Source organism: Struthio camelus, chromosome 2, assembly GCF_040807025.1.
Source record: "Struthio camelus isolate bStrCam1 chromosome 2, bStrCam1.hap1, whole genome shotgun sequence".
Classification (NCBI taxonomy): domain Eukaryota; kingdom Metazoa; phylum Chordata; class Aves; order Struthioniformes; family Struthionidae; genus Struthio; species Struthio camelus.
This window is the reverse complement of record NC_090943.1, coordinates 10,832,529-10,852,439: the sequence shown is the minus strand read 5'-3', so window position 1 is coordinate 10,852,439 and position 19,911 is coordinate 10,832,529. Positions and strand designations below refer to the sequence as shown.

At 37.7% G+C, this 19,911-nt stretch overlaps 1 protein-coding gene across 1 annotated transcript in view; it reads right to left on the bottom strand.

Moving 5' to 3' along the window:
* The window catches only part of UBE3C (ubiquitin protein ligase E3C), an 83,789-nt gene that overhangs the window by 24,765 nt on the left and 39,113 nt on the right, over positions 1 to 19,911 (bottom strand). The window contains exons 15-18 of the mRNA XM_009683930.2: positions 19,391 to 19,478; positions 15,827 to 15,924; positions 12,312 to 12,444; positions 6,852 to 7,099 (exon numbers count right to left, since the gene is read on the bottom strand). Of these exons, the coding sequence (XP_009682225.1) occupies positions 6,852 to 7,099; positions 12,312 to 12,444; positions 15,827 to 15,924; positions 19,391 to 19,478 (567 nt within the window). The remainder of the gene's footprint in view (positions 1 to 6,851; positions 7,100 to 12,311; positions 12,445 to 15,826; positions 15,925 to 19,390; positions 19,479 to 19,911) is intronic.

Genomic DNA, 19,911 nt, shown 5'->3' with positions numbered 1-19,911 from the left:
AATGCACTATGCCCACTGTCAGGTAGTTTTAAGTCCCTGTTCCTCAGTTCTGCGAGCCCAAACCTCTGCTTTATTAACATCTCTGCAACAGTGCTGGCATCCTCCGCTTTAGAAAATGATTTTTTCAGAAAACACTAAAGCCATTTGTAAATTGGTATTGTTTTTGATTTCTTGCCCCCCGGGAATCTGAAAGGTCAGCAAGTGCAAGTTCACAGAAGCTCCAGAGATTGTGGGTAACAATGATCCAGATGCAAGAGACCTGCCTGTCAAATTTGCTGCAGTCAGTGCAAACATCTGGAACGGATTAGAAGTGCGTGATAAGAATTAAAAGAACTCGTGACTGGCTTATGAACTCATCACCATAAAAACGTACGGTACACATTTCCAAAGGCACTACTGTATAATGACCCTGAGTCAATTTTTAATTTAAAAATGGAGAGTCCTGTAGGTATTTTTATTATAAGAATTTAGAATATAAGTAATTTTATTACAGGAATTTTTATTAATAAAGTGCTTCAGAAATTTTTGGTACTTGCAGAAACCCATGACTTCATCATCGCAATACTTTCTCAGACTGTTCTATCAGGAGCAGCTATGTTTATAACTTATGCTGTATAGGTGTTATAAACTGCTATCAGTAGCATTTGGGAGTTTTTCGGGGGGGGGGGGAGGGGGGAGTTATAGGTACCTGTGGATACACAAGATAATTCATAGTTATCATTTACTACTGTAGTTCGAGTAATGGGCTAATAGATTTGCCTGTTTCAAACTTAAACACAATTTAATCAGAAGTGAAAATAAGCAGGAGATGTCTTCCTTTTATCTAATCTTCTGAAAAACTGAAACGTTAACTACGACTAAACTAACTTCTGGATATGCTTCTAAGATAAATCTGTATTTTAATAGCAGTGAAACTAGTCATTTTCAAAGACAGTTCAAACACAATAAAGAATTTCAGTTAAAATATTCCAAACTTAATTGATTTAAATGGACGTAGGTGTTCCCAGCTGTGAAAAAAGATCAGGATACCATTACCACACACTCTAACTGTTTATTTATTCCCTGTCTAGGAACCTGATTTAGAGGCAATAAAACGCAATCGGTACACAAACCAGAAGCAGGAATCATCTGCTAATGGAACTTTTAATCGAGGAGTGACCACCGACATGAGGTAATTCTTTCCATGCACAACTCCTTGCAGAGACCTCTGTGCACTTCATCACAGTAAACAATCACTAACATATGCATTAAAGAAAATTTAAATACATTATGGCCCAATAAATATCACAATCAATCAATATACACTTTTCTTTCCCCTAAAGATTGAGAGTTAAAATACTGCATTTCAGTAGTCTTTTAGTGCTAGACATATATTTACAAGGATAGTACTAACATAGCTATTTGTAATCAAAAGATAATTGGTTATGTTAAATGAACCAGTACACAAAGGAATTGTCAGGCTGAATAACCATGTCAGAAGACAGATTCCAATTAGTTTACATTCACACTCAAAAATAAGGCAATAATTTCCGTAATTTTTTCCCTCCCTCATTATTGCAACTCTGTATTGTATAAGCGTATAATTAAAAGAACATGCAACTTAACATGGTAAATTCCTATTGTGACCATTTTAGCTGATTTAGGATTTTCAGACACAGATGATCCGCTAAGCTGATTTTAAGCAAAATGCTGAGTCTACAAAACCATTTGCAAAGTAACTAAAAGAAATAAAACAAAAGGTTTGTAAAAATTACCTCCTCTTTTTATCGTTATCACTAATTCCATACCTACCTTTCTAGGAACTAGTAGTATCAATGGTGGCTGCAGCACAAATCAATTACAGTGTACTGATTTAAGCCAAGCCAAAGTGGATCTTAATTAAATGGACAATAAGCAAAGGGAAAGGGTAGCCTAAAAATCAGAAAAAAAAAAAAAAAAAACCTTCAACAGTCAGAGAAACAGAGGAAGAGTAGCAGTGCAACGGCTGATGCACCATCCTATCGAATATTCAAGTATATGAAGCCTAATTGCTCAAACTGTAGAGTTTTCTTGTTTTCTTTTCCCTCTATATGTTTTGGTGCAAAAAAGGGTACATAAATATGTTATTAGAAACATTCACTTGAAGGTTTCAACTCTGTATGTGCAGTTTATTAATGAGTTAAGAGTTTAATACCTGATCCAGATCCTGCTGTGAAAAGGCTCCAATTGATTTCAATCCAATTTAGGTAAGGCCCCAGGACAATTAAAAACCATTTTAGTTTATCTGCAAAATGGATACTGTAGACACTGATAATCTTAAAACTGTACCTTCTAGCCATGAATATCTTGCCCAACAAATGAACTCATCTATCACAGCTCTATTCAGAGTTATAAACTACAACCGCAAGGCATACTCTCCAACTTATAGAAAAATAATCTAATCAACAGTTAATGCTCCTACATTCACTATTAGGGTAATAAATATTGTATTTGATCCAATATTACCTGGCTAATATTTAATTTTACCAAAAGAGAAACTTTATATAACACTTTTCAACCACGTAAGTTTAAGAACAGTCTTTGACGTGTGCACAGAATAGTCCACTATATCTGAAATCAGTATAGTAACCTACTGCAAATCATTTACAAATAAATAACATTAATCTTCATCAATATATCATCCACAAGGCCACACAAATTACCGAACACTCATATAACATTAAATATTAATGATCAAAGACTAAATCTAGATTGCTAAAATTTGAATAAACACATTATTTCTGTTTAGCCCTTGCTGTTTTTTGTGCTATCAAAATTCTTTATTTGGTTCCACAAAAGAAAGGATGCAGTTCAAAACAGCTACCAAAAGAAACAAAAAAACTCCACTTTTTCCTTTATATTGCCTTTTCAACCACTTAAGAAACAAACTAAGTCTTGACAAAAATAAATTAAACGTTTTTTTAAAATTTCCAGTGTCCTCCAAGGACTTCAGATCGTATTGCTTAGGAAAAGAGGCTTCACACCATTTTTCAAAAAAATGGATTCGTTCTTCAGTAACCTGCGTATCACTCACTAGCGCTCGTCAGTACGCTGGAATCAAAGAAAAATCGAGGTGGTTGCGTTCAGCATGACCAAAGGTGTTGAATGCTCTTGACATAAAAATCTCAAGTGTCAGAAAGCGTCAAACATTTTGCGAAAGGTGCAAGGATGTTAATTGCAAAATACCACATATGCAAGAACTAAGAGGTTTACATTTAAAAGGAGGTAGAGGAAACCATTAAAATGACAGTTCTAATCTTTCTATGGACTTTCTGCTATATTCCTAATCTAATGCTGAAAATTCATGAAATGTAAGTAAATTACCATAAGACATTTAATAACAAGTCATTTCAAATGCTAGAATGCACTTTGGTTTCACGATATCTGTCACATGAAAGTAGTGACTGAATAAACTGAAAAAGTGTAAATTAAGCTGGAAATGGAGAAAGAGAATACGGTACACAAGAGTAAGTTTAGGTCTGAATATAGTTAAGTTCTGATTTTAATTCTGCACCCGCCATTGTTGTTCTGATCACTATTTCTGCATCTGTTCTTCCCCGGCTCTCCCACTTGTAACACCGGGTGCAAAATCATCTGTAGGGTTTATTTTGCCCATGTTGAAACAGTTAACTAACATTTCGCTCTTTCCAGGTTTACAGCAGACACTCAAAATTCAGCAGGGAGAAACTCCTTAGGATGCTCAGCTGTTATTTCCAACCCCCCCCCCCCTTTCTGGGGCTATGGGGGGGGGGGGGGGCAGTGGTGTCCTCAAAATCTTGGCAGCCTGCCAAAACAACAACTTCTGGGTTCTACAAAGCCAAATCCACTCTGCTGCCAAAACCGCAGCAGGAAGGTCTGTGCGTGGGAAGATGTGAGCGCGCACAGAACCGCCACCACCCGGAGAGGGGAAACAAATCAGATCAGGTGCTCCCCCCACAGCCCATTCCTACCTCCCTAAGAGCAAGTGGAGTACAGCATCCCAGTTCTACCACTGGGCACCCATGGGGCAACAAGTCTTAACTTTCCAGACGGGACAGAAAAGAAGATTTGGGCCTAGAACGCCTCTGTTTGAACATCCCTGACAGCACGTGGCACCATCAGCTTTCAAGCAGGCCCGAAGTCAGAACGTCACTCCTGTGCTTCCAGCGGGGGAAACGCAAAGGTCCACGTTTCCAGCCCTTCCAGCGGCGGGAGACTGCTACACAAGGGGTGCCTGGTAAGCTGAGCTTTTACTTTTAAGACGACGACAGGAAATTGTTTAAAAGGCACCAGTGTTAAAATAATATTTACATTACAGGGTAAAGTAATTGGAAGCTGGGAAAAAGTAAACTTCAGAAGTGTTTGAGTAGCTGTTGTTCAAACGAAATCATTTCTGCTTTTTTTTTTTTTTTTTAAAGAATGGTTTCAGACAATATATGCAATTACATGATCACATGGTATCATTTCTACAAGATCTTTACTCATTCAGTGATCACTATAAGTTGCATGGACAACCATACAACTTGTATTTTATAGATCTCAAGTTCTTGACTGTATAAAAATACAACCTAAATAGTAATTTATCTATGATTAAAATAATTTTTAGATATACAATTTTTAAAGACAAGTTTTAAATTGTCAGATAATTCTATTCATTAACCTATCAACTAACATAAAAGATACTAAGCTGTTAAAAACTTCCTGATGAGAAAAAAAAACTCAATCAGATATAAATCTATGGTACTGTAGGTCAAATGCATTTAGATATTAGTATGAAACGGTTACCAGGAGACACAGAATTTATGTAAATTATTATATTTTAATGTATTTGTTTTTTGATAACACCGAAACTTCTTAAGTGGGAGTTTTTGGTGGCAGCACTCTTTACATACTGGTTTCCACAAATAAGAAATTGCTGCGGATGCCTGATTGCTTCCTTTGCATTATATCTACTCTGTTTACAAAGGGGCTTTTAATAACGTACAATTGCTCTCAGATAATCCCGTGCAAAGCACCAAATGGACACATTTTTGAAAACGGTTGAGTGCGTATTCGATAACTTAACCAAGACCACAATACTGGCAGGTTTTGAATAGTATGGTCGTGCCTTATCTTTCTGTTTAATTCATCACCTCTCTAAATATACCAGTAAAAACGTGTCTGTGCACCTGGGTAGAGGTAATTGTTAAATAACACTGTCAGTTCATACCTTATGTAAACATACTGCAAATACAAAAACAATTTCTGCTTTCAAAATGTTAAATAATAGATCCTCTGATTTTAAAAAGACAAAAACAAAATTATACTTGCAGTGCTCTAGGGGGGATAAAGCATGTTTTGCAACTTCTGTCTTCACACTGGTATTTGAAGTTCAGTTACAGAAGACAATATGTTGTTTTCATAGAGAATCTTAACAATTCAGAACTACAATCATTTTATTGGAAAACATTTCAAACTTCCCCCAGACAACTTAGCCCTGCTTCGTTCCTAGATAAACACCAACCGTTTCTGGAATGAAACAACTGCCCTGTGATACCACAGGAGTATTCACCTTCCCACACCAAAATCTACAGATGCAGAAAGGAAATGAAGCCTTGATCTATTAAAGGCAGTCAGAGTTACAAACATCCTTATACACTATTAGCACTGAACCCATTTCCCATTAAGAGCAGACACATCCTTCAAAGATGATTTTATTGAAATGGCTGATTTGAAGTTTTCACTATTTTACAAGTCTGCGTGTTGCCATAGCTAGGATGCTAGAAGAGAAGCTGCCTGCAAAGTGGTGATTTAATCTGAATCAACCAACTGGCAATTATAAAGAGTAGTGACCCGTTTCAGCAACTCAGTTTTGTCAATAACATCCTGTTAAACTGTTTTCAAGTAGAATAAGGAAAAAAAGGACGTCCAGCTATATGCTAAATCTCATTGTAAGTCAATAGGATTTTACGCTCCAAAATATTTCAGGCAGTTAAATGGGACATTGACATCTTAAATACATTCAGTTTAAGATATTAAAGTAGTAATCGATACATTTTTCTGAAATGGAATTTGTATTCCAAACTTTGTTTCTCGATGATTAGCCAAAAAATTGATTTCAAGGGCTCAGAAATACCCTCAGTACTAGAGCTGGCCATAAAAATAAAACAAATGTAATGAATGTTTATAATGGTTTCTCTCTCTCTCTCTTTTTTTTTTTTTTTTTTTTTTAAATTTTCCATCTAGCTCAACAGGAGTATATTAGTCTGAGAATCTCCACAGAACCAAAATACCAAGCACTAATATATGCAAAATGTATGATAAACCAAGCAGAATTAGTGAAAGTTAATTTGGACATGGCTCATAAATATGGTAAGTCATCAGAGTAAATTTTAAATGTTAGCAATAACTGTACCTCATGGCAACTGGAAACTGTTTTTTTCTGGAAGTATTATTATATTGCATATATTCAAAATGATGAAAATGTAACTGGAGTCAAATTCCAGAAGGCTCTACGTTAAAATTAACCACCACAAAGTAACTCCATTGGCTTCAATTAAAGCAACTTTAGGCAAGAGGATAAACACAAAAAGAGACAGGTACACATTTTGCTCAACTGGCCGTTAAGGTCTCCAATTCTCTTTACCCTTTAAGACTTTAATAAAGTAGGCAATTTATTAAAATGAACCAGAAGATTGGGTAATACGTGGAAATAATGCTCAGATCCAACATCTAAAAGTTTTTTCTCAAGTCTAGAAAAGTGAGCAGGTTTGCCCACCTACCTCTATCTAATAAATAAATTAAAATAAAAAGCAGCGCTACTGAACAATTTCTATTCTGTTATAGCTTTATATTTTATACAACAGTGTTATTACCTTTCCAAGCATTCTTCCAAGAAAGTAGTAATGTCGGGCATAAGAATCTCCAACGAGCATCTGTGCAGCAGGGTTAGGATAAAGAAGTCCCTCATTCGTGGTCTTAAAAAATCCCTGGTTAGGGTTAAATCCTGATTTAAGCAGCTCATTCAGAAATTCTCTGAAAATTCCACCACCATCGATACCAGCTTCATCAAGGCCATGCGCATTAAGTAAGTGAACACGAATGCGCTTTTTTAGGTCAGGTTCTGCAGAGAAAGGAGAGAGACTCAAATACAACTCTCTGTTTGAATTTTCTTTAGATCAGTTTGTATATATAGTTAAATGTATTTTTATCTACACTATTTCTCCATTAAAATGGAAGTAGTAAATAGTACTTTTGCAGAAACCTATTACTGGACTGAGTTTTGGGACAGTTTCATTATTCAGTACGTGGAACGTACTTTGTACAGTGGGCCTTGCTGTAAGAGTCCTCAAAAGACGGAGCAGAAAGATAGCAATGAGGAAAAAAATACATCCTACAAAATATTTTATTAAGGCCTGAAAAAGATTTCAGAAATTGTATTTATATAAAATATTGTGAATGCAAGGTTCAGCTTTCTCCAGTTTGAAGGAACTATCAATAAGCACTGCATTCCCTTAGAGGGGATGACTGTTTAGCTACATCATTAAATAACATTCTTTAAAATTGAGCTTAATATTTTTGCTACTTAGGACTCGGTGCTATCTCATGTAATTGGAATGAGGACGGACATGCTGAAGATGCAGATCTTTTGCTTGTTTCATAGAAGACTTATTTGAGAGAGATTCTGGAAGGTGGAACGTCGGCAGCCATCCTAGAGAGGACCACAAAAGGTGGCACGCACACACACACGCACGCACACACACACAAGTATATATACTAGATATATTTTTAAGGGTTTTGCATACACTGTATTACGCATGTCTGCTTGCACCATGCACGCACACATCCTGTAATGTCCATGGGTGATATCTGTTGTTCACATTCCTTTGAACCCCCTTTCCTGCCTTCCTCATACATCAAGGATGAAGTATCATGAAACAGCTAAAACAACTTCTCAGCCTGTTACCACCAAAAGAAATGCTCCCACTCTCCTTTTACCCACCACCACCTACTGCTTCCCTTCCACTAGCTCCGACTCCAGTTTCACCCCTCCAGTGAGCTGGAGTGACCCACTTCAGCTCGCTGTTCAATTTGCCCCTTTCTCTAGATGACTTTTCGGCCTTGGCGAACTGCTCGCCTCTCTAAGGGGCGAGGGAAGCACCAGGGCCCAGCCACACACCCAGGACAGGGAGCTCCCAGTCCCTGACCAGTGCCACAACGTTTGCTAGCGTGATTAATTTTCTTGTAAGATCTTAGATCCCTGCTGCCGCTTGCAGAAATGACAGGCTTCTTCACTCCCTGCTGGAAACGTGAACAACTATTTGAGAGCAGTAAGATGACAGCAAGACAGGCAGGAGATGGGGTGGAAGGGTTTCTTTTTTCCCCAGGTCACTGGAGATTTTCTTTCAGAATTACGCCCGCACAAGGCTCTGAATAAGCAACATTCAGTCCCTGAAACACATCCACATACCTGGGAAGCAGGACTTTTACACAATTCACTGAAGGCCTCTAAAGATCTAACTAGCGTTTATTTAAACTTTACACTGACTACATTAGCTTCCAATGAAGGGAAGTAGTAATAAAACAATAAAACTTTACACTGCTTCCATGCGTACTACGAATGCACGCACTATGGTTGTACAGCTGATGTTCGTGAACGAACCTGCAGCACTTTCTCCTGAACCTGTGTCACAAGTCCACTCTCCCGTTAGTGAATGCAGCCAGATCTACTAATAACTTTCCAGTCTTCACAATTTTCACATTCAGCTATTTTTTAAAATTACCCATTAGTCCTTCTTTACAGTAAAATGCTCTCCTGCATTACAGTTCTGCTAGCTGGAGATGGCCGTTTTTAGACAAAGACATTGCAAAAAGTCCAATATTCTGTTCAAAAGAAGAAAACAGAACACAGCTGAACTGGCAAGAGAGTCTCAAGCATACAGACGTTCTTTACTTGGAGATTCCCAAGATATTAAATATTAGCGTTAAAACTTGCACATATGGAAAGGCTGTTTTCATTACTTTTTAGAGCTTTCTGAAGAAAATCAGTTATTTGTCTCCTCCTCTGTGTACTGACAAGCAGATTTATAGCAAGCAGGGAAAAATGGTCCTAAAACAAACTGGTGACCAGGTAAATAATGGACCCCAAAATTCGCGCCCCCTCTGAGAAAAGGCTGCACTTTAATAACTTATACAGCTACAATGTAAGTAAACTGTTACTGGAGTCCATCATAGGCTATTACAGAATATTGCCATCACAGAAAAAAAAAATCCACTGAGAAAACACTTGCACGTTATTAGACGTAAGAGCGCCAAAAAAAAAAAAAACATATATATAAACCCACAAGAACCAGCCTAATACGTTTCTACTATGCTAAACTCGTTTTAAAAATGATCTCAGTTAAAGTACTACCAAGCGTTAACTTCGAACAGGCAACCTGGCTGCCTCCCCCAAATCAATGTCCTTTGCTCTCTCCCGATCAATTCTAAGACCACACCTATTGTGTACTTAATTTCCTAGGTCCATTTTAATCAATTCAGGCTATAGTCTTGAAATCGAGTCTTGCAGTTTTCAGTCTTTTCTTTTTTACTGCTCTCCTATATGGTGCCTGACCTACTCCAGAACTAACGTTATTTCATAAAACATTGACTCAGAATATCAGCTTTTTAGAACGAAACAAACAGTTTTGATTTTTTCGATTGTTTTGATTTACAGTTTTGATTGACACCAGATAGTACAGTACACATTTCTGCATGTGTGCAATGCACACCATTCATAAATAGATTTTCTGACTTCAGTGGCCATTTACCACCAAAGCTTCTCTGTATCTGTTGATGAGAGAGAAAGCTTTACCTAGAGATTACTCTACATCCAATCACTTGCTTCAAGTTTTCTGGGCCCTCCCTTGTTGTCACGTTTTTATGAGTATAGCAGTTTTTCTTCCCCTAAGGAAAGGCTGAAAACACTATCTGCAACTATATACATGTATATGCATTATTATACAGGATCAAGATCTGCTCCTCAGATAAATTTTCTACTAAATACTAAAGCTCTGTTTGCTAAATAGAAGGCCTGACATTTATTATTTCTAAATATAATCAATATATATGTCTAAAAATTAAGAATCTAACTATGTTAGGAAGTACAGATGTTCCTTACATACTAGCTCATTAGTATTTCACTCCTGGTTCAAACTGCAGTCAGATGCATACAGGAATCCATATTAGAATCAAAGAATAATCTAGGTTGGAAGCGACCTCACCTACGGTATAAAATCCCAACACTGACAGCAGGGCCAACTTCAAAGTTTTAGCAGCATGATCAAGGCCTTGATCGAGTTGAGCTGTCCGAGGATGGAGGTTCCACAGCCTCTCTGGACGATCATTCCAGTGCCTAACCAATCCCACCTCGAAAATTCTTTTCTGTATGCCCAGTCGATATTTCCCTTGCTGCACCTTAGCAAACAGGCTCCCGTAACGTCCCATTAGGCAACGGCAGCGATAAGATTCCCTGTAGGGAGTCCCTCTTACACTGAACAAACCACTTCTCTCAACCTCTGCTCATATATCAGACGCTCCAGCCCCCTACATCATCTTGGCGGTCTTCTCCTGGCCTCACTCTTACATGTCAATGTCTTTTTCATACTGGGAAGTCCAAAACCAGCCACAGTTAATCAGTGCTGAATGGGGGGGGGAAAACTTCCCCGAAACTGCTGGCTCCGCTCTCACCAACACAGCCCAGTATGCTGTTAGCTTTTACCTCATCAAGGGGGCACTCCTGACTCTCGTTCAGTTTGTTGTTCACTTGAAATCCCAAGTCCTTTATTACAAAACGGCTTTCTAGCCAGTTAGTGCCCAGCCTGTATTGGTTCATCCACTCCAGGTAGAGGATTTTCCTTTTGTCTTTTGTTAAACTCCATGAGGTTTCTGTAAACCCTTTTCTTCAGAAATCCCTCCGAACAGCAACCTGACCTTCCAGCATATTGACTGTTTTCCCCTAATTTGGTGCTTTCTGTGAACTTGCTAAGAGGGGTGAATTACATCCCAGTGCCTGGATCATCAAACTGCAGGTTAAGTTCAGGAAACCTGCGTTTTAAAGCTACATTAATTAGGCTGACTACTTCACAGTACCATGTTTCTCATTTAAAGCTAACTCAATGTTATACAAAACCGTATCTTTATAGCTAATGGGTTGATTTGCCTGTTGCTTGACACCGTATCATTCAAGAGCTTATAGACCACCTTTCCAAATTGCATTTTTATGCATTTATTGAGAGGCAGGGGAAGGCTGGCTCAGCTTCTGTGCGTTTTCCAATTCCAACTCATCTCTCCATTTTGAGCAAACCAGTTAGCAAGTCAAACTAAACTTATACACAGCAAAAATACTTTTTACCTCCAGGAAAGAGGCCACACAGTCAGTTGCACACAGAGCCTTTCATAGAGATTATCCAGTAGCATCTTCCTGATTAGCCTTTAAAACTTTCCACAAAACATGAGTACTCGATTATCATTTGTACTTAATTTAAAATTTTTGATAAATTAGTCCACATGTATCTCTATTAGGTATTTACAGTTTTAGACACAGATGTTACGTGAAAGACATCACAAGCTTATTTCAAAAGAATTCATAAATCATGACATTATAAATAAAATGGTATCTTTAATTCTACTACAGTGGAAGAAAAGAAGAAAAGGCATGCTCTCCAGTAATTTTACACAGACCAAAACCAACCACTTCTTCCTTTCCAAGTCAGGCCGTTCTCCAGAGGGGAACTTACGTGGCACTTATGCGGCAGTAGGTGAGATTCACAGAGTAAGACTCAAGTATGCGGCCAGTATTCTTTATATATATATAAACACCATGTAAATAACACGGACTTTATTTAGGCAGGCTGTATCTGCAGTGGAATTTTGGCTTCTGGGGGAGCTGTTCTTGCACATATTCACACTGAGGTATGATTTACATCCATATACTAGTGCACTGCATTATCCTTACCAGCCACAGTGCACCTAGCAAAAACGTCTAGACTGCACGCAGGACTTGCTGACGCTGACTACCAAAGCAGGGAATTTCTATATTGAGGGATATACACAGTACGGCTATTTGGACAAGGAAGTGGGAAGAAAAGCCTCATAACATATAATTTTGAACTAAGGAAAGGTGTGTTAAAAGAGAACGAAACTGCAATAATCAGAAAGAATCTGGATGAGAATTACATTATGCGAAGTGAAGAAGCTTTTTTTCTTTTTTTACTCTATGAAATAGACTTGGACATTTCACAGCTGATACACTTTTCACGTCCCACTCAAGTGAGCAAACTTCACTGTAAACCTACCATTTTCAGGAGAAAGTTTATCATAAGCATCTTCATAAATATAATTTCTTCTGATAGTGACATTAATTCCATCCAGAAATGGACCATCTCCTTGAACTTCCTGCTTATCAGCATAGATCAGTCTTTGAAAAATCTGTTAAAATGAATGCAAAAAGAGAAATCAAGTCATTGTACAGACCTAAATATTCAATGAAAAATGGTCATTTACCACTATTACTGTCCTTTCAGAGTTGCTTCTGGGAACCCATTTTCAAGTGATTTGTCCTCTCCGTCATCAAGCTGCAGAAGTATAACGCAGAGCCACATCCCAGGGAAGGGAAGGGGAGGGAGCAGACATGCAAAAACTTTCATCCTAAGAGCCTCCATTCTTTCTACATAAAGAGGGGTATCTATAGAGACAGTGTTAATTATTCGTTTTCCTCTCTCTAACTTTCAGAGTTCTAAAATGCAAAGTATTCCAAAATAAAGGGAAAAGGTCACATGAGTACTTTGAACACAAGAGAGCTAATCCTCAGTATTAGTAAACACTCAGTGGTTGTGTAGTGCTTCGGAACATTCACAGTAACAAGAAATTAGGTAGCAGTACTGCTCTCAGGTCGTAGTGGGCAAGTAATTCAAAGCAAAATAGAGCATTATTACTGCATTTATACCATACTAAATGAAGTACCAGAAGAACATACCAATTCCAAAAGACAATTCTAGCTAAAGTACAAAGTGAACATCACACTGTCCTTCACAATAGGAACCTATCATAGTTCTCCTGAAGAGTAACTGTAGCTAACTGAGTTTCTGTGTCAGGATATAGCTCGGGATTTTTTTGCCTAGTATATAATAATGTTCAATACACCCTCAATCCAGAGGGTAAAAGTCTCTTTACCACATCCTCTCTAGCATCTTCCCCATATTCAAAATGTACTCTGGTAAATTTTCTACGGGATGTAATCTTCAAATAACATCACAGATTGCTTCATAACTAAAGAGATAAAGCAAGAGTCTCCAGAGAAGTTTAGAGAAGAACAACATTACCGAATTCACAGTGAAAGAGGAAAATCTAGCAAGAACAGACATAAAGCCAGTATGAGGTCTCAAATCTACTGTTTCAATGTACAACTGTAGGTGGTGGAGAGGACACTCTCCATCTAAGAGGATTATAGCGTAGGCAAAGCCAGACTTTTCTATAATGTGCCCAGCAGAAGGACAAGAGAAAGTCGCAGCAAGGGAAATACTGATTGGACATAAAGAAAAAATTTTCAGAATGAGAGTGGTTAAGTACCAGAGCAGGCTGCATAAAGAGACTGCGAAATCTTCATCCTAGGTCATAGTCAAAACATCGATGGATACTACCATGAGTGTCCTGATCTAACTTTGAAGTTATTCCCGTTTTGAGGAGGAGGTTGAACTAGAGTAGCTCCAGAAGTCCCTTCTGACCAAAATTCTTCTACAGTTCTCTGACATTAAGGCACATGGTCATGGGCATCATCTTTTTTATGAACAGGACATGAGAATATGCTCACCACCACTTTATTTCCTGAAGTGTACGGCCAGATAGTTTCATTATCACTGCTACACAATGAATGATGGACGGAAAGAAAGTTTTTAGGGTGTATCTCACAGTCTCTGTATTAAGAAGAATTTTGCTTAAACAGAGTTATAGCTAGAACAAATTAAACCTAGGTGTTCTAATATGAACTGCACTGCTTACACACACTGAGAGCTCAGATTAATTAAGAACACAAACGTCCACCTCCTAGAAGGGATACCTCGGCTTGGACAAATCTAACAACAATGACTTCTTGGACTGTTGATCCAAGAACAAAGACAATGAGAAAAGACTCCCTCTAGATAAGAGGGATCCCACCAGCAGCTTGGCTCATGTGACATACTCCGCTATCTACAGGTATTTTGAACTGCGGACTCAGAAAGCAGGAAATAAAACCCAGGTGATTGTTTCCCACAGAGAACCGAGGTACCTGATGCAAACTGGATTCATCATTACCTACAGCAAGCACAAGACTGAGAGCTGCACAGCAATTTGCTTTAAACTGAAGGGGATAATATTCCTGGGGTCAGCATGCTGAAGAACCTAGCGTGAAACTGGACTGAGTAATCACTTCAGAGAGTATCTACTATCTGGTAATTCAAAGTAAAAATCTCATCTAAAAATCAGAAAAGGAAAGGACACATGGAGCAACCCACACATGGAAACAGCAGGAACCTGTATTAGCACGTTAAATTACAGTGCAATATGGCAAGCGAAAAAATACATGATAAGGTATCTTCCTCCTTTACTGTGATTTGCTTTGTAGGAGCAGTTCCGAAAGAAGTAGAAGACTCTTAAAATGATTCCTGTCCTGCTACTACACAAGAAGGACCACATTTGGTGCAAACAGCAGTAACAAGGGCAGCTCTTCTTTGAGGCATACCAAGACTATACAATTTCTGACTGTAGCTTTTTCCTTCTCTCCAAATTCTCATCCATTTTTTGATTAAAAGGATGCTAACTTTTTCAGAATAAAACGTCAACTTTCAGTTTTTGTGATAAAGTGAAACGAGGCTTTGTGAATCCCAGGGACTTAAAATACGCGCATCTTAACATAGCTTTAAGAAGTCTGGAGACAGTGACCAAACTGTGACATACAGACCTCTGCGTGAGGTCACTTCCGACTGTTTGGCTGTACTCCTAGTTCAATATTGCCGTCTGGTATTAGACGTTTTACTGGAACAACTGCTTCACAGAAGCCCAAAAGAAACAGTCCTTCTCTATCAAATTTGTCACTGTCTTTTTGGCAAATATTGATTTACTTTCCCTGTGGAACTATTTTTCATTCCCTTGATGGAGTCTTGTAACTTAACATCTCCAAGACAATTCAGGAAGTAGTTTTTAATTAACCGGTAGTGTTGACAACAGAAGTACACAACCTAACAATTTTATATGTAAAATCTAGAAAACATTCAAAAGCAAATCAAATAATACAAGACTCTTGCAAGTTGCAAACTACATACTCTATTTAAAGTTCAGCTACTCAGCTGTGAACGCAGAAATTAAATCTCTGGGTGTTATCTTCCCAGAACGAACAACCATTATCTCACTGAGAGTAAATCCATCCACTGCACAAAGAAGTCTCAAGTCTTGACCTCGCAACCTGTTTACTATAGACACACAACCAGTTAGCGCTCTGCTTACCACAGGAGGGTGCAATCATTGAATCAGAATTGAAGTTCACTATAAGGGTACTACTACTCTCCGGCAACTTTACATTGGAATGTATGTTTCTAACTTTAAAATACTTACTATGAAAAGGACAATACAAACAGTAAAAAGAGGGAAAAGTAATCTTAGAACGTTCTCCAATGCGGTTGCCATGCAAACACTGGAGAAAAAGAGGGTGTCTATCAACTCTTTTGTAGAGAAAAAATTCAATTTCTACTCAGCTAAGTGCTCTTCCTACACTTACTGAAAACAGAAAAACTCAAAACTCCAAAACCAAGTGCATATTAAATTAGAAATTAGATACCTTTACTCTTTCTTCAAAAGGAACTACAAAAGGTAGCTCTGTCAGAATTGCAAGTTGTCGTTCTTCAGATACGGAAAGAGGTGCTGGTTCCAAACCCACTTAAAATAGAAATAATAATTTTAAAAATTTTGGAAAGAACAGGATTTTTTTTGAACAGTTTTTTTTGTAACAAGTAACTCAATTTACTTTGTATAAAAATATACACATTAAAACAGTTTATTTACTAACAAGACATATCCTTCTTCAAAAATTAGCTTCTAACAGGCAAGCTGAAAGGTAAGCAGAGGAAACATACTGAAAACAAAATGTACATAAAAATAATAATTCAATAAAAAAAATTACATGACACAAGACAATTAAAAAGTTGTAAATAATTATGATCTTCATCATAAGAACACACAATATCTTCATCCCAATAATCAAAATAGTTCAAACGTATAGTGTTTTCAGCCATGTAGTCTACTTTAATTCGCCTTACCATTTTATGCCTAAAAACTAAGCCAAATCTAATGAAATCAACAGAAAGATAACATTTCTTTCAATGGGTTTTCTCTCCCAACAGCAGGGACCCAGTCATCACATTAAATTCCAGTCACTACAGAAATACTGAAAAGAATATCAAGAAATTATATAACTTGCTCAAGGAAAAAAAGAGCATTAGAAAGCGTTCAGGAAGCCAAAGCAACAGTGAAATGAAACGCAATGCAGTTCCCAAGCTACCATGGAGTTCCTTCGGACCTTCGTACACACATACCCACAAAGGAAGTTTTTAGGAAATAGTTCAACTTCGGGCAATGCACAGTAGAAATCGGAATCCTGCTCTAACTTAATGAGAAGAAAGTCAGCTGCTGAGCGCTTATCTGATTGTAAATTTATTAATCGCAGCACTGGTACTGCTCACTTGCTAGATATTGTGGTTAAAGGTCCACCTAGCTTCAGAAAAACCCAAAGACAGCTTGTTTCATTTCTGTATTTAATAAACCTCCGTTAGAGAAAAAACAGTAAACAGAGCCTAGACTATTTAGAGAAAACATTATAAAAATGAAGTAAATGCTTCATGTTATTACTCAGTCCAAAAGCTTAGAATCACTGTTTCAGTTTTGTCTTTGCCTTCGCTCTGTGGAAACTAGCTAGTATCTCGCTGCCCTTATGCAACTGAGCATCACTTCACTGTTCATTATTTAATGGTTCTGTATTTTTTAATTCCTCATAGCACTTTAAGTGGGGCTATTTTAAGCACCAATTTAACATGACCCAATATATCACTATACTCGATACATATTCATTTTGGGCAGGTTTCAACATTGCAAGCCTTTGGAATTTCTGACAAAATGCTTATCTGTGATCCCTCTTAGTTTACTTAGTAAACATTTTTAATTAAAGTCAATGTATGCTACCTATTAAGCTAAGGGTTAAAAGCATTTTAAATAAAAACTGCATGTACAGCAAAGGTAAACTACTACATGACTTCGACAGTTCAATTATTCCCGTCAATTAGTCAATTTTATCTGCATTTCTCCATCACAGTTTCTTTCCTTAAAGAGAAATATGGGATGGAGTCATCAATACAGAGGGCATTTAGGACTCAAGATTCTGCCATTTAAGTAAATGAAAAAGCACAAATAAACATGACCATATGCGATTCAGCAGTACTTTCACACTAATTGGCTTTAACCCATATGGAGTCAAGAGGTATTAAACAAGTCACGTGCACGTTGTTATGTGCTTGTTTTCATGCAGTCATGTTGACTGCACTTTTTTTTAAGCCTGATTTCTTGTGGAAACAATGTTTGTACGAACATGCTGCGTCACCCTTCCTCACCATCTTCCCTCCAATACGCCTCCCGGGCTAACCAGCTTGCTTTTAACTTTGATGGAGGAACAAGGGACTCAGAAATACTAAGTGCTGTGAAAATTTGTAAGTGGGTGGAGAGAAATTCCTTTAGTAACCTGATGACAGGCCCTGTTCACTGTGTCAGCTTGTCTACTCGACAGCCAGCCAAAAAGGCTGTTGTCAGCCAGAAAAATTAGCACATGTAGCTCCAACTCAGCCACAGCACATGGATTCCTTATTCACCAATTGCCCAAACTAAGGTAAATAATGAAATGGAACTGGTGTTATTATGGGAAGGGAAACAAGGGAGACAGCTGAGGACACTGTACGCGTAAGGGGAAGGAGATTAGCAGACTAGCAGTGTGGGGAGAAGCTGGGAGCGATAAAACAAGCAACAAGTCTGACAGCGGGGATCTGCGGATGGAGGGTACCAACACAATACAGCAGCTGGGAGAAACGGAGGTCAATGCAAGAAACCGGGATTACAGTTATGGAGTCTGCAAGAGATAAAGGACGAAAGCCTGCAGGAGACTGGTAACACTTAAAACTAGTCCAGGTTCTCAGCATTTCTAGCTAAAACTTCTGTTTCTACGATTTCACCTTCTCAGCCACTCAGAACAGGTAACTTCCAGAGACAAAATAATCTGAACAAATTTGACTCAAAATTCCAAGGACTACTTACACTAGACCAACAAATTGTTACCTGGTAAACAGACAAGTAAAGTAATCAAAATAAACTTACACCATCACAGCTATGTAAATAAAATTTATCATTAAAAGAAGCCCTCAGACTCCAATCTCAGAAAAAGCCAGTGACAATTCTGTAGGGCTCTATGGCAGCTTTCAGAGTCTTCTGTACAAAGTCTACCGAATCTGCTCAGATACACCATAAGATGTAAGACGACACCATCTTGAAAGAGAATGTGGACTCTCATAGATTAATTAATTCCTTCACAGGTATTAGTGTTGTAATGATTATTTTACCCAGGCAAAATAATCAAGGTAAAATTCTAAAACAGTGAAGGTGCAGAGGTCTGAAAAGCAGAAAGAAACAGACCATCTACATGAGGAAGCATACTAGTATAACTACACTCATGTACGTTTACCCTGAACTAAGTTGGTCTCATGTTTCTTTAGAAGTTCCATAAAGTCTGGGTTTTTCAGTGATTCAAGGAAATAAGTTTCTGCCTTAACTTATTAGAATATTGTCATATACAAATATTTATCAGTAATTAATAATTACCTAAAGCTTGTTACAGTTTTATATATAACAAGACAGCTTTTTCACAGTATACTGTAAAAGCAAAATCTCAGCATTTTATAATTTATGCAACTTTAAGCACTTTATATCTTACGCAACTGCATTTTATACATATTCATACACATATTTTTAAAACATATCACTTGCATGCCTCATCATTTCACTTCTTCAGTGCCACTGTAAGCAGCAGAGGCCTGGGGGAAGTTGTGCAGTGCTGTCTTGCTTTTCTCCAAGGAAGAAAATAAAACTATTACACATTAAAGATTAAGCACGCGCACACACACATGTATAAGCACACAAACGCATGGGCTTTTTAAATAATTCAGCACAAAATTATGGAAGATTACTTTGCTTTTGGCTTTTAACAAACTATTCAACTGTACTCTAAAAAGGCAGATTTTAAAGAAAACCATAAAGCAAATAATTATTTTGACATTGTAAAGCAAAAATTGCAGAGACAGCATCTTACCGTCCAAGGTAGATTGCAACGGTCCTATTCTTCCCATTCTTCTAACTCTCCAGACATGTCTAGCGGATGGCACGTACAGCTGGGTAACCTAATTTATTAACAGTATTTCTCAATTAAATATTGTCTAGTTACATATTAAGTATATACAGAAACCGTGAAGTCCAAGAGTCTGAGTCTGAATCCCTAAAACCTTAAGTTCTAATCCTACCTCCGAATACCTGTGCCTTAAAACAGAGCTCCAAATTAACAACTACAACGTCCAGGTACTATTTAAAAATACCATGCAATGTTACGTTAAATTATGGCATTTAAAATACTAGTGAAGCTGAGTTTGAACTTTCAGATGTCAAATGATTTGCTCTCACATGAATCAGGGCAACAAGTTGTATTAAGACACCCTCTACTTTCTCTACGGTATGGAAGTGCTATTATCTACGAACGATAAGCAACTGGCACACTCACAGAAAAATGGGTATCTTGAACACTAGGCAAGCAAATAGGCAATGGTAAAAAATAAATAA